Genomic DNA, 13,897 nt, shown 5'->3' with positions numbered 1-13,897 from the left:
CTGACATGATCCAGTTGTTAGCGAGAGCTTTCCTCTGAAGGAGGCCTCTTACAAGCAGAGCCAACACCTTGAGCAAGGACCGGAAGCTGTGAGATGCATGACATCTATAGCAAATTTGGGAGTTTGGCAGGAGTTGACAGGTGTCAGTACCTCATATTTTTCTACTTCCATTATTAGTCCTTCAACAAAGGATACTAAACTGCTTAAGAGATTAAGGCCAGAAACAAATAGGCTAGAAATATGGGTTCTTTTCACATTTATCCTTCTGTGGCCTGGATTTTCTGTCTATAAACTGAGAGATAATAGTGCTTAGCTTCATAAAGTACTTTGCACTTCTGGAGGGAAAGCTGCAAAACAAGTGTGAAGTATTATGATTTATTACCTCTGATTGAAATTCTTACATTGATCCTGTCTGCTTTTCTGTTGGTTTGGTGTTTCTCTAAACAATCAGGGAGAATCACAGTGAAATTGAGAGGCGCCGAAGAAATAAGATGACACAGTACATCACCGAACTGTCTGATATGGTACCCACTTGTAGTGCGTTGGCTCGTAAACCTGACAAGCTGACGATTCTTCGGATGGCTGTTTCACACATGAAATCAATGAGGGGCACTGGAAATAAATCTACTGATGGAGCTTACAAGCCTTCGTTTCTTACAGAACAGGTAGATTTTTTTTTCACAAATATCTGTTTTCTCTGGTTTGTGGTCTTCAGTGGTGTGAGGAAGTGCTGAGAGGAGTATGGTCTCAGTTTGACCCTTCACTGTTGAGTAGTAACTGGTACAAGCTAAATATCCAAGACGTAAATGCACACAGGTTTCTTGTGACTTTTTGGACTTTATCATAACCATATGACAGATCCCTTGCTCTGAAGCTGCAGAATGGACATTCTTGTCCATTTTCGCAGCATAGGGTACTTAACATTGAGGTCTGTCCTTCTGAAAAGCAAATCACAGGCTGTCCATTGCAATTGGAGATGACTGTTCATCTCTAGGACTGGGTTCCTCCTATCCTAACACAGATTCTCTAAAAAAGATAGAAAGGAATCTGCAAAAATCTGCCTCTCCATCCTTAGTTTAAAGGAAGATTAAAAAAATTGTTTAGTTTCAATGCATAAGTTCTAGACAGCTGACCTGGGCTGAGATGAATCTCATCTGTAACAGCTGAGGGACTTTGGTTACATTTTTGATGGAGGAGGAGGGAACATGCACCCAGTTTTCAAAGAAAACCTGTGCTTAACAGAGTGCACTGGAAATTCCTACCACCTTCATTGTTTTTGAAGTCCAATGGGTGTAATGTGCATTTTTGTGGTTTGAACAATTTAAGTACTTACACATGTAAGTTATGGCTAGAGGTACTACTTTCTGTTAGAGAAACAGCAGCTGTTGCTGACCTCTGAGTGTTCACGTCTCTGCTTATTCTGGCTTTCCTGAAGTGTGCTTCTAGAGGGACTGCCATTCAACTGGCTTTTGGTAGGGCATCTTGCTCACTTGTCCTTGCAACTTGGCTTTTGAACTTTGCAGGATGACAGAGCTTATCTTTTGTTAATTATATATTCAAAGCAGTTAATTATATATTCCTTATCCTCTGTATAGTGCAGCCAGCTTGCAGAGAGTTTTTTTTTTTTTTTAATTTACTAAGGGGTTCAGAATTGATGTGCTTTCTCTACAGTAAAGAAGTTGAAGCCAGCAGAAATCTTTGGTCTGTTAAGTGTTTCTCCAGATGTGTTATCCATTTCTTTTGGGCTTTAGTAGAATTAATCAGATTTTGATCCTCACCTTATCAGGTAGTATCTGCCACTTGCACACCAGCCATGCTGTGCTATCTAACCTGAAATGGGGCTCAGAAAGCTCCCTATCTGAGTTTCAGATGCAGTAACTCACTGCTGTATCCTAGCAAGCCCTGATACTTGCTGAAGCCACCAGGCAAGGGCTGTGCAAGCTTGTTTTCCATGAACTGGGGAGACAGGTGTCTTCTTTTCACATCAGAAGTTTTCAAGCTCTGTTAACCAAAGGCAGTGTTTTCATGTGACGCATGCAAAGAGCCATTTGCATATGCAATTCAAGATATTGGGTGTCTAGACCGAATGTCTGAAAGTGAGGGACAGAACTGCCTTGATTTAAAGGTCTGTGGCCCCCAGCTTCTGATCCCAAGGTGAAGTGGAGGCTCTGGGTGCTATGTCTCAGGCAGATGTGTGGGTGTCTCAGAGCAGAAGTGCTCAGGACAATGAGCAGGGGACCACATAAAGAAAGGCAAAGGGCAGGGGTGTCGCAGTCTTCTTGGCTCTCAGAAGCTTTGTGTTCACAGGTTGGAAAAGGAAAGCAATAAATGGTATAAGTTTTGTGTGTGATGGCTTGGGCATCCTAATAGGAGAGGAGGCTGAGGATTCCTGTCCTTGCCCCATCACAGTTTCTGTCTTTTATCCACCGACTGTTTAATTTACAAACAGAACTTGTCCAGAGGGGGAGAAAAAAAAAGAAAAACAAACAAACAAAAAGTCATGTTGTTTTCTTTCCAATTAAATTATCCAGGACATTTAATTAAGGGATGGGTCTGCCATATGAGTTCTAGCCCTTCATTTCCTCTGTTTGTACTCCTAAATAACTTTAAAAAAAATATTAGATATCTATCATGTACCAGACAGTGAGTTTTAGTTCATTTTCTTAAAGTGCATTGAGATCACCAGATAAAAGGCAATAAAGGAAAACAATATTGTTTGTTACTAAGGTCAGCAATTTATATTCTGCTGCTAATTTGGATGTGTTGTTTTTTCAATACTACAAAAAAATTTCTCCTAACGTTGTGTTCATCTACTAAAATCACAAGAAAACAATATTCTTTGGCAGTGACGTATGTGTTATTTAATTCCCTTTTCTTGCTGGCCTTCTAATCAAATCCTTTCTTTGAAAGGAACTGAAACATCTTATCCTGGAGGCTGCAGATGGGTTCCTGTTTGTAGTTGCAGCTGAGACCGGAAGAGTCATCTACGTATCCGATTCTGTGACTCCTGTGCTGAACCAGCCTCAGTCCGAATGGTTTGGCAGCACTTTGTATGAGCAGGTTCACCCAGACGATGTGGAAAAGCTACGGGAGCAGCTGTGTACATCTGAAAACTCTATGACAGGTCAGATATATCTGATGTATGGATCCCTGCAGAGTTTTTCTGACATTCGAATGCCTGTTGTTACAAATCTGGTAAAAATGGAGTTCTGCAAGATTAGGGTGCTTTTTTCTTGCAGGCACTGCAGTAATTTAAGTCATCTTTTGCATCACTACATTTTGTTTCCTATTTATTCGACTTCAGTCAAACCACCTTCATGTAGTTCTACCTTTCCGACTTCTGGCTTGGGTAGGTTTGGAAGCTGAATTGTTTTCAGGCACGGTCTGGAAATCTGGATTGTTTTCTTTTCGTCCTCAATGAACTTGTGACTTCTTTACAAATGTCTTGCTTTATGGCACTGTTTATTTTGAAGGCAAAATCATACTTCAGACTTTTCCATTTTCATAAAAGTTCCTTGTGGTTTGTTAACGGGAATCCTGGAAAAAAAATCTAGTGTTTGGCAGCTGAAAATCTAGTGTGGATTTTAAACAAGAGGCTTGCCCCTGTAGCAATGTGGTAAGTTAGCTACAGCTGACTATGTATCATTTGACACACAAAACTAAATAATATTCACAGTATAACTCTGGCTTTTACAGTTTTTCATGCTCAAGACTTGCCAATAGGAAACTATCATGTCTTTAATAGAATCTGTGTATCAGAGCTATGAGAAATCGCTAAATCCTATTTTAACTCAGAATTGGAAAGGGGGAAACCCAGCTTCTCATTTTATTCTTCCATGTGATACATTTATAGCTAAAGGGAAAAAAAAAAAGGGAAAATTATTTATAACAAAATCCTGATCGAGGCAAAAGTCATATGATTTCTCCTTGCTTTAATAATTCAGAATTCTGACCTGGCTTGCTGGAAGTTTTGTTGTTTCATAACTCAAAGGACAGTGATCCAGTTTAGAGTGAACCTGCACACTGTTTACAGCTTCCATGTCAAAACAGTGCCAATTTCATGGTTTCCTGTGGTTTGAATGTGATGTGGTTTTGGCAGAGCTTTCCCGTATTCATATTGAAAACTCAAAGCAAGATTCTGTGGTAAAAAATCCAGATGGATCAAACCCAAGCGAACAGTTAGGGGAACCTGTGCAGAGCAAAACAGCTGAGTTTCATACCACTTTAAAATGTATGTGTGAGATTTGCAAAAGAGCACAATGACTGGTTTTTATTACATAGTATGCAATACATTTTAATGCACGTACCATCTTCCTCTAAGAAGCAATTACTCCGGAACCTCAACAAATGGTCACACTTAGACTTTCTAAAGTGCTCATTTGGTAAGTGGGCTTAACCTGCTCAAACTGGAGCACGACTAGACAAACACAGAGCGCTTCTGGAAGTCCAACTCTGTATTTCTTTCACCTTTAACTGTATGCTTTCCTTTTACACTTCATCCATCTTTAGCCAGTGGAAAGAGAAGTTCAAATACTAGTACATGGAGGGCTAAATCTTTTTTCCTGTCTGACTCTTTTAGACTTGTCAGATTGCTACAGAAGGCTCTTAAAACTGTCGTACATGGGCAGCTGAAAGTTTTCCTGGTGTGAGGCAAACAGCGGCCTGTTTAGAGCCAGGGTACTGAGCTGCACACTTTAAGGTGTGCATATAGGCTGGATGTAGAAAGGTGCTTTTTAGGGACTGGAGAGTGTGTGTAACTACAGCCATTTCAAGCAAGTGCAAATAACAGCGCATAATTGGTCCTAACTATGTAGGATACCTTGTGCAAGTTTTCCTTTGCAAACCTGTTGTGGTTACTTGTATGGTGCAATTTTTTTGGCTGCCTAAATATCTCACAAGCCATAAACACAATAATCAGTCTGCTTCTGAATCAAGCATAGACATATAGTTGTATGTATCTCATGTCCTGTAAGATCATAATAGAAAGAACAAGTTTTTGAGGTACCTACTGAATTTTTCTAGCATTTTAATAAAAAAGTGTGAACCGGTTTACATCATCATGTAATCCTGCTCTTTGAGTAGTTTTGTTTTTAAAGATGTGACTGATGAAGTACATTTTTTATTTTTTTTAGAGTAGCAGTAGTTTTGTCAGTCTGTGGAGCATATAAATAAAACTAAAAGCTGTTTCAATTTGTTGTATTAAACTTGTATTTCCTTGACTCTGCAAAGTACCATTAAATAAGAGAAGCAGTCCTCTTTAAGGACTGTCAGCTAAGCATCAAATTGCTTATAAGCAGCATACAGTCGGACTTCAGGAGCATCACTCATGGGTCTGTGCAACCAATTCCACTTCCCTTCCTGTAACACAAGCTATATTCAGAGTAGCAGCACTGTAACAGGTAGGAGTAACTGGTAGTGAACAGAAATAATGAGTGCCATAGTGACGTTAAAAAAAAAAAAAAAAGTCATGTAGGCAAATGCAGTTCTTCTAAGTCAGTGTTTACCTAACCATTTGGGCAGCCTCAAGTCTCTCTAGGCTTTCGAAAGTTATGTTTCATGCAAAACAAAGGCCAGTGCAGAGCTTGAAGGAGCAGCAAAGTGCAAGCCAGCCAGCTGTGCATTTGATTTTTTTTTATTTTCTTACTCAAAGTGAAGGTCACCCTGAACAGCAGGAAAACACCCATTGTTTAGCGGCCTCTGGCTGTTGAGCGCTGGGGCTACTTAGAGAGAAGGGCTTTTCGGGTGAAAGAGTAATGAATCTTACAATTCTTAATTTTGCTTTCCTCCTCACCTTCTTGGGGTCTGTTTCTCAACCCTGTAGCCTCCTCCTTCAGCCCTTGACCTGAGGAAACAATGACAGCATCTTGACAAAGAACCTTCACTTGCTTTGTGCTGGATCGTAGCACTATCCTGTGTGTGTTTGTTATTAATGGTGATCGTTATCACGGCATTGCTGTGTTGTTTTTTTTCCCCAGCACCTCTTAGCAATCCTGTCATACAGAAAAGATGTTTCAGACCCTGAGAACTTGTGAGGCTACCATTGCCAGAGAGAAGTGACAGAATGAGCTGGTGGAGAAAGCAGTCTCCCTCTCACATTTCTGCCCCCAGGAATAAGACTGGGTCTGTGGTTGCATGAGCGTTTCTTTGGCAGTCGTACCAGCTTATGCAATCCTCACCTCGTTTCACCCTCTATTACTTTGGCATTTACAGTGTGAGTCACATCAAGGGGGCTGGTTCAGCCGAGAGCTAACCTAAGCAAAAAAAACCCCTTGGTTTTAGTAGAGAGAGCTCTTTGGCCCACCTTATCATAGGGCTACTTGAACTCTGTGCTAGTGCAAAGGAGAAGCAGGGAATAGTTATGGATAAGGAGAGGACAGGACTTCAGGAGCAATAAAAGCATATGCCAAGCTGAAGTGGCTCTTTAACTGCGGCCTAAAAAACATGATTTGTTTGCAGAGTTAATTGCTTGCTCTATTTTTAACTCTCAGGATATGGGGAAGGATGGATAGTTTCTATTTCATTTTATACCCTTGGAGATTTTATTTTTCCCTGGAAATGGAACAATTGTCCGCTTGTTTATTGTGCATTAATTGCAAACACATTGCAGCAACGGGAAAGCTGAACTGTATCTATGGTTTGAAATGCTCTAGAAAAGACAGCAGCTGAGACTTGATAGCAACAAATGGTGCTCCCAAGAAGGGTGTCATGGGCATGCGTGTGTCATGGGCATGATTAATTAGAATGGCTCAGATATTCAGAGTAATAATGTATTTTCCCTTTTTGTTCCTGGAAATCTGCAGATGGGAAAAACAAATCACTTTAAATATGCATGAGATCAGATCCCACAGTAGGATCCATTTGCAAAGACCTCTTTGTTCTTAGGATGCACTGATGAAGCTTGATGGGTGTTGGGGTTCAGATGCATGTTCGGGGTTGGAGGTTGTGAAGTGGTTGAATAACGCAAGCAGAGTAGAATCCTAATGCAAGTGAGAGCCTCTAAACGGCTACAAACAAAAAATCTCTCATGGCCCAGAAGATAGATAGAATTTAGAAAGAGTTAAGTACAAAGAAAAACAGCTTTTGAAGAATACCTCCACTATGTTTACACTGGAGTGTATGATATTCAGCTTGGAGCTCCAGGCAGCACAGCACATTGTAATCCATATATAACGTCTTCCTTCTGCTTCCTTATAGCTAAGGTGAGATGAGGAACAGGATAAAGAGTCCCATCCATGCACAAAGCCTGCTTGAGACCCTCATGTTGAGAAGAAGTCTTTGCAAACCGTTTTAGCTGAGTAGATGAAGGATGCTGAAACTGTGGTCCTGTGACTGGAAGGAAGTGATGAAAACCAGAACCTCCAAAGCTTTCGTTTTCAAGTGATTTAAAAATGACTAAGTCAATTTAGTTGCTAGCTGAAAAAGATTAATTGAGGTTACTTCTGGGCAGGACGGCAGGACTTGTATTCCAAGTTTAGTCTTGGCACAATATTTTATTGCCATATTTTATAAGTACAAAAAAGGTAGAACTTTATAATGGAAATGGTGACTGACCACAGCAAAAGTTAAGCTGATAGGTACCTTTTTAGAAGAAAAGACCATTGTGCTGCAATTTGCAGTGGTTCATGAGTACTGTGGAAATACCACTCCATATTAGTTGAACAGAGGTCTGGTTTGGGGAACCTGTCTCTCAGAACCTTCAAGTAATGAGTTGTCTGGTGGTGATGGTTTCATCTCATGCAGTTTTCTATCCAGCTGCAAAACTTGCTGTTACCAAGTGCAGTTTGTACACACAGACAAAATGTAGGTGCTGTAGATAGAGTCAAATTGTAGAAATGAGAAAAAACTGTGTTAAATTCAAAAGAGGGCAATGTCAGAGACCAGTGGAGAAGCAAAGCAAAGCTTTCCATAGCACTGAACAAATGAAAAATGCTCAACAAACTGTAAATAACCATGTGAGAGACAAGATTAGGAGTAACTTCCCTTTGCAACAGATGCTCTTCCTGAAATTCAGCACAGGATTTTTGTGCTGAGAGCTGTCTTATACCTCCACGTCAATTCTTCAACTCTGATTTCTGCATGATCTTAGAAGAAAGGCGCTTCTTGTCACACACACTGCCAGCCTGTGAGTGCAAATGTGACTCTTACGCATGGTCAGCGTTTTGAACTCCAACTTGAATTTACGTTTCAGGAGAGGATCCAACTGATATGAAGAAGAGTTGGATGAAATTCTTCCTTGGCTTCATGTGCACAATTCTCTGAAGAGATTCAAAGACCGACTTGAGGCATGCCCAGAAACTCAGCTCTGGCAAATCGAGTGCCACTACGCTGTAAATGTCATCATCATCAGTAGCAGTAAAACTCATGATTAATAAAAAAGTAATGTATTATCAAAACATTTAATTAATGGGATGACTTCTGCAATATATTAGCAAACCAGGGAGCTTCTCCTAATCTGTTTGAAAATTGGGTCAGCCTATTAATAATAATAATAAAAAATCTATTCGAGTTATCGGTGTCTGAAATTTTATACCAAAAAAAAAGTTCAGAAACGTCTTCTGACAGAATCTGTCTTTGTTCTGTTTTGTGGTGATTAAGATACTTGCCGAAGATAGATGTTCTTCTACCCAGAGCTGTTCAAATTCCTTGAAAAAAAAAAAAAAAAATTCTCTTTTGTTCATATAAGTATGTCCTTGTCGAGACAGATGACAAAACGAAGAGTGGTGGTAAAGCTTGTTTCAGAATTTATTCCTTGGCCTTTGGTTCTGAAGAGCACATTTATCAGAGTTTTATGCATCAGAAAGGTACTGTGCATGTGGAGGGCTGTTTCAACTGGCAGCATTTTATTTCTTTATTTTTTCTTCTTACTTCTGTGAACTCTTTTGAGTGCATGAACTCTAAACAACCATCTGCCTCTGAAACGTGCCCAGCCCAGCAGCTTAGGAAGTCAGAGTACAGAGAATTAAAACCAGATCTCAATACTTCAGATTTTAATGTCTTAGCACAGGATGACTGACCTAGTAAGACCATTAGCCTCTGGACAGGTAGGGAACAAGTTGTATTATTTTTATTTTTATAGAGAGAATTAATAGCTGCATGTGTCTTTTATTCTGGGATAAAACAGCGGTTCATCATCCACCATTTTCATTGAATGTCCATGAAACTTAACAACCACTAGGATGAAGAGAAGCAGTCATCCCGTAAACAACATACAGTACCAGCAGGCAGGTGGAAGAGGAGGAGATGAAGTTTCCATATACACGATATGAGATGTCCTGAAGTCTTCTAAGTCTCTGCAGAACTGTCTGAACCTTGACTCTTAATGTTTTATGGGATTTTTCACCCACCCACCCACACCCCGCTTTATTCCATGGAAGGGTGGAAGCCTGGGACAGCTGTGCCAGGATTATTGCACCCGCAGGGAAAAGAAACAGAAATTTTTGAAAACAGAAGCATTGAGTTTGTCCCTGCTTTTTCAAGATGTGAGTTCACGGTCTTGTGTAGAATATATGAGTGGTTCATGTGAACTGGGTATTTCAGGATTCAGTCTGGTCTTATGGTGGAAAAAGCTAATTCTGGCAAGGCATCTTCTCATATTTAAATCCTGGAAAATATTCACCTCATTTCTGATAAATACCAAATCATCACGTGTTACCTGTTTTTCAGCAAAGTTATGTGGTCCCACCGGCATTGCGGAGAATGAAGAGGATGTTTCAGATATAAGGCTTTCCAAACCCGCCAGCCTATTTCTGTGCCATTGTTCCAAGGAAGAAAAATCTGCCCACAGCTTTGTGGACTGTTTGTTCTGGTAGCAAGAAGGTCACAGTACCAGCCAGAGATGGCATTTGAACTTGGGCAATGCCATGCAAAAGAATTAGTGTTTTTCTGCTTTAGACTGTTCAACTTGTTTTTACATGCCGGATGAAGGAAATGAATGTTTTGCTTCCCCCAACCCCGTTCTGTTTGCAAGGAAATGAATTAGTACAGTAGATGCTTAGGAGCATGAAACAAGAAAGCTGTGCCGCTATGGCACGTACATCTTGGATCTCCCACTAATGTGCTTAGAAGTGATGCCCAAAGCCTCTGTGTTTTCCACTTCTCTTCTGTTGATGTTTGATTTGATATACTGTGGTTTGCCAACTCTATCTGACAAAATAAAAAGCTTGGTGGGTGAATGAGGTTTGTCTGGATCTGTGAATGTACTGAGATCCAGAAGGAAGACAAGGAAACTTTTAAACATTCTGTGCATTAAATTACATGTATGGGACTTGAGGTTTCCTTTACAAGTGAGTCACACAGTTTTTCAGTTGAAGTGGATGGAACAAATCATTCATTTGTGACTGTGTGAGCAGTGAATGTGGTTGCATGGTCTTACAGGGGCAAAGAGGAGCATGGAATTTAGCTTTTTGTGTTGTTCATGCAAGGAAGAGGACTTAGAAGGTTATTTCTGCCCTTTGACACACTGGACAATATCACAGAAATAGAAGAATGTAGTTTCCTCTCAAAAAAATAGGTACTTTCAAATGATCGTATTTTAAATGTATGGTACATTTAATCTCTTTAACTTATTCCAAGAGAATTTTGTTTTGCTTTGGTCTCAAGGGTTGTTTCTGGGGAAAAAAAATCCCAAATGTTGGGAGAAGTCAGCTGTGCATAAAACAGTTCATAAAGCAACTCCTACACAAACACACAGATCCAGTGGTCTCCCTGCTGCTAAGGCACTTGGTATGGGTGGATAGTACTGGAAGGAAAACTAGTGATAAAAAATTCAACTTTTAACGTGACTTTACTAATTATAGTGGTTGTTTAAAGAGGTTAGTACATGTTTTTACAAAAATAAGGAAGCAGCTTTAGCCTAGTACTCTAAGACAGACTTATAACACCTGAATAGCATTAGGGAATGCTTTTAGGGTGGATTTTCAGGTGCTTGGGCATGCATGTGCAAGTGGGTTTTGTGGTTGTTATTTCTCTTTAGTCTTCATCATGAGTTTCTCACTTGGAAAGTGCCATGTACTTAGGTCTGTTATCACAGATGTTTGACTGGATCATTTTCAGTTGCTGGATTTTTTTTTTCTGTTGTTGTTTTAATGTTCAATATTTATTCAACCTGCTCTGTTTTGTTATACTGTGTTCATACGTGATGAAATATATGGAGTTAGCAATTTTTCCCCTTTTGAAAAAGATCGATGTTTCACAAATACCTTACAAAAATGTTCAACTTTTTTGGTTAGCACGTTGCCAATAAAGCAGTCCAAGTGTGCCTCTTGGAGCCTTTTGGCACTGGCCCTGCTTACAGCCCACTGTAAATCTCGGATGGTTCAATGGAAACTCCACAGATGCTGGGAGGGTGCAGTATTAGCTTTAACATCTGCCCTGTGGGGAACCAGCTTTTCCTTCAGTCCCATTAGACTGCTGTGCTGTCTCAATTAAGTTAATACAATACAATACAATATTTTACTGTTGTGTGATGAGTTGTAGGAGCAGGAGGAGCGGTGCCTTGGAGTGATAGTCTTCCACCCCAAGCATCTGCTTTCTTCAAGTGGGGGATAACTGGCTTAACCCATGCTGCTGGCATCTTTTCCTCCTTAGCTTAAGCTTTTCTATTTCATAGTAGAGGGACGGCAGAGGCTTCACTTCCACATTCTTTTTCTGTTCCCTGTCAGCTTGCTGGGACTATGGCACCCACCTGCTCTGCTCTGGTCCTGCACAGAGCCAGGTGGAGGGAAATGCTTCCCATATGGCAGGACACTGCTAGCGTGGTAATGTGGCCTATCACCAGTTTTCTGTGATGTGATCACAGAATCATAGAATATCCTGAGTTGGAAGGGACCCACAAGGACCACTGAGCGCAACTCCTGGGTCTGCATAGATCCACTAAAAATCAAACTGTGTCTGAGAGCATTGTCCAAACGCTTCTTGAACTCTGTCAGGCTCAGTGCGGTGATCACTGCCCTGGGGAGCCTGTTCCAGTGCCTGACAACCCTCTCGGTGAAGAACCTTTTCCTGACACCCAGCCTAACTTTCCCCTATACCAGCTCCATGCCATCCCTCGGGTCCTGTTGCTGTCCCCAGAGAGCTGAGCTCAGCACCTGCCCCTCCGCTCCCCTCGTGAGGGAGCTGCAGGCCGCCATGAGGCCTTCCCTCAGCCTGCTCTGCTCTGGGCTGAACAAACCAAGGGTCCTCAGCCGCTCCTCATGTCTTCCTCTCTAGGCCCTTCACCATCTTCATAGCCCTCCTTTGGACACTTGGTCTGTTTTATTGTAGTGCCTTAGATCTGAACTTAAGTCACCAAGCATATTCTTCTTTCTGTTTTCATAGTGTGGAGACTTCTGCATGTAATTCATAAATGTCTTGAATCTCCAAAAGGAGAATTAAAACCTGTTACGATGTTTTGCCATATATACCGTATCTTCATTGAACTAAAGTAGTAGAGGAGTAGCCTATGTCAAGCAAGCAGCTTCCCTGGGCATTTTGTTTTCTTCCTGCTTTCTTACTCTTCTTTTGTTTAAATTTAGTTCTGTCCACAGCAAAATATCTCAAAAAGTAATCCAGCATTCATTACTTATTTTCTCTAATGGGCTGTTCCATTGTGTCTCACTGGCTTGTGGAACAGACCACAGCCTAATTTCAGAACCAGATGATACTAATATTTACTAATAAAACATATATTCCAGTTATTTGAGTTTGATAATGAAATACAAATAATTCAGAACGCAAGAATTTGAAGCTTTTTTGGCAGAAGTGTTTTTCAGTAAAGCTTCCTGCTGAGCATTCAAGCGGAACAAATAGTTTAAATTAAAAGCTACTTACAAGCTTTATGTATTTATTTATTATGCAGCTGTGAATGGTAAAAGAATAAATTGCATCTTAGAGTTAGTGTAGATGGCTTTCCTGTGGTGGGAGTTTCTGCTAATGGTACTTCGGAGTAACTGTTTTCTGGGGTTTTAGATCCTTTTTCTAGCTGTAGAAAGGCTGCTTTGCCTTTGAGGAGTTTTGTATCTTGGGTCTTTGGCAGGCCTTAGTGTGATAATTTTCTTCTGCTCCTTCAAATACATCTGATAATTGTTACAGAATTGCTGCCACAACTGTGCCCAGTTCATGGAGACATGAACTCAGTGGTATTTATTGGTTTAGAAGTATCTGTGGAGATCAGAATATGTCTTTCAGGCCTTACGCAGAGTTTTAGCACAATAAAGCTGCTGCACAAGTTTAAATGGTCAATGCAAAGATGGAAAAAGAGAGGATCACCGTCCCACTTTACAGGTGGGGAACTGGAAATAGAGAGAGAGTGCTGTTGTATTTTTGTATAAGGAGAGCTCAGGTGTATGACCTTGCAGAAACTACTTTATTTAGCATGGTGAACATTTCCCATACATAAGAGAACTTGTTGAGAGTTCCAAATACTTTTAGTCCTTCCTTTTTTTTTTTTTTTTTTTTTTAACGTTATAACTTAACTTTTATGATATGCTTTGAATTATTTGCTTGGGATTTTTTTGGTCCATTTTTTCTAGATCCATCAGCACAGAAAATTGCTTGTGATCTGTAATACTATCCATTCAGATAGTCCCTTAAAGTTAATTCAACAGCGTGTCTTAAAAGCCCACATAGTTTCATTTTTAATTTAATTAAAAGGATGCATGTTTGCCCAACACTGTGGAGAATTACGTGATGCAGTCTGGCTACTCAAACATGAAGGCAGTCACAGCAGAGACCTTTTGGCCTCATGAGCTTTTATAAGAACACGTTGTATTAGGCAAACAGCTGTGTAATGTGAGGGGGTTCTTATTAAAAAACAAGGGGGGATGGGGAGGAGGTTTTTCAATTCCCCCTTTGCTGGTTAGTATCTCCAGTTGGTAAGTAGGGGACAGACAGATTTTGAAAATAGCTACATTTCAATTGC

The 13,897-nt window shown here is 40.4% G+C and overlaps 1 protein-coding gene across 8 annotated transcripts in view; it reads left to right on the top strand.

The window, feature by feature from the left end:
- ARNT2 (aryl hydrocarbon receptor nuclear translocator 2) overlaps nucleotides 1-13,897 on the top strand; it is a 107,526-nt gene that overhangs the window by 36,329 nt on the left and 57,300 nt on the right. For all 8 annotated transcript variants that reach the window (XM_040569682.1, XM_040569678.1, XM_040569681.1 and 5 more), the window contains 2 exons: nucleotides 452-665; nucleotides 2,911-3,124. In XM_040569682.1, the coding sequence (XP_040425616.1) occupies nucleotides 452-665; nucleotides 2,911-3,124 (428 nt within the window). The remainder of the gene's footprint in view (nucleotides 1-451; nucleotides 666-2,910; nucleotides 3,125-13,897) is intronic.

Source organism: Cygnus olor, chromosome 11 (genome assembly GCF_009769625.2).
Source record: "Cygnus olor isolate bCygOlo1 chromosome 11, bCygOlo1.pri.v2, whole genome shotgun sequence".
Taxonomy (NCBI): domain Eukaryota; kingdom Metazoa; phylum Chordata; class Aves; order Anseriformes; family Anatidae; genus Cygnus; species Cygnus olor.
This window is presented reverse-complemented; position numbering and strand designations above follow the sequence as displayed.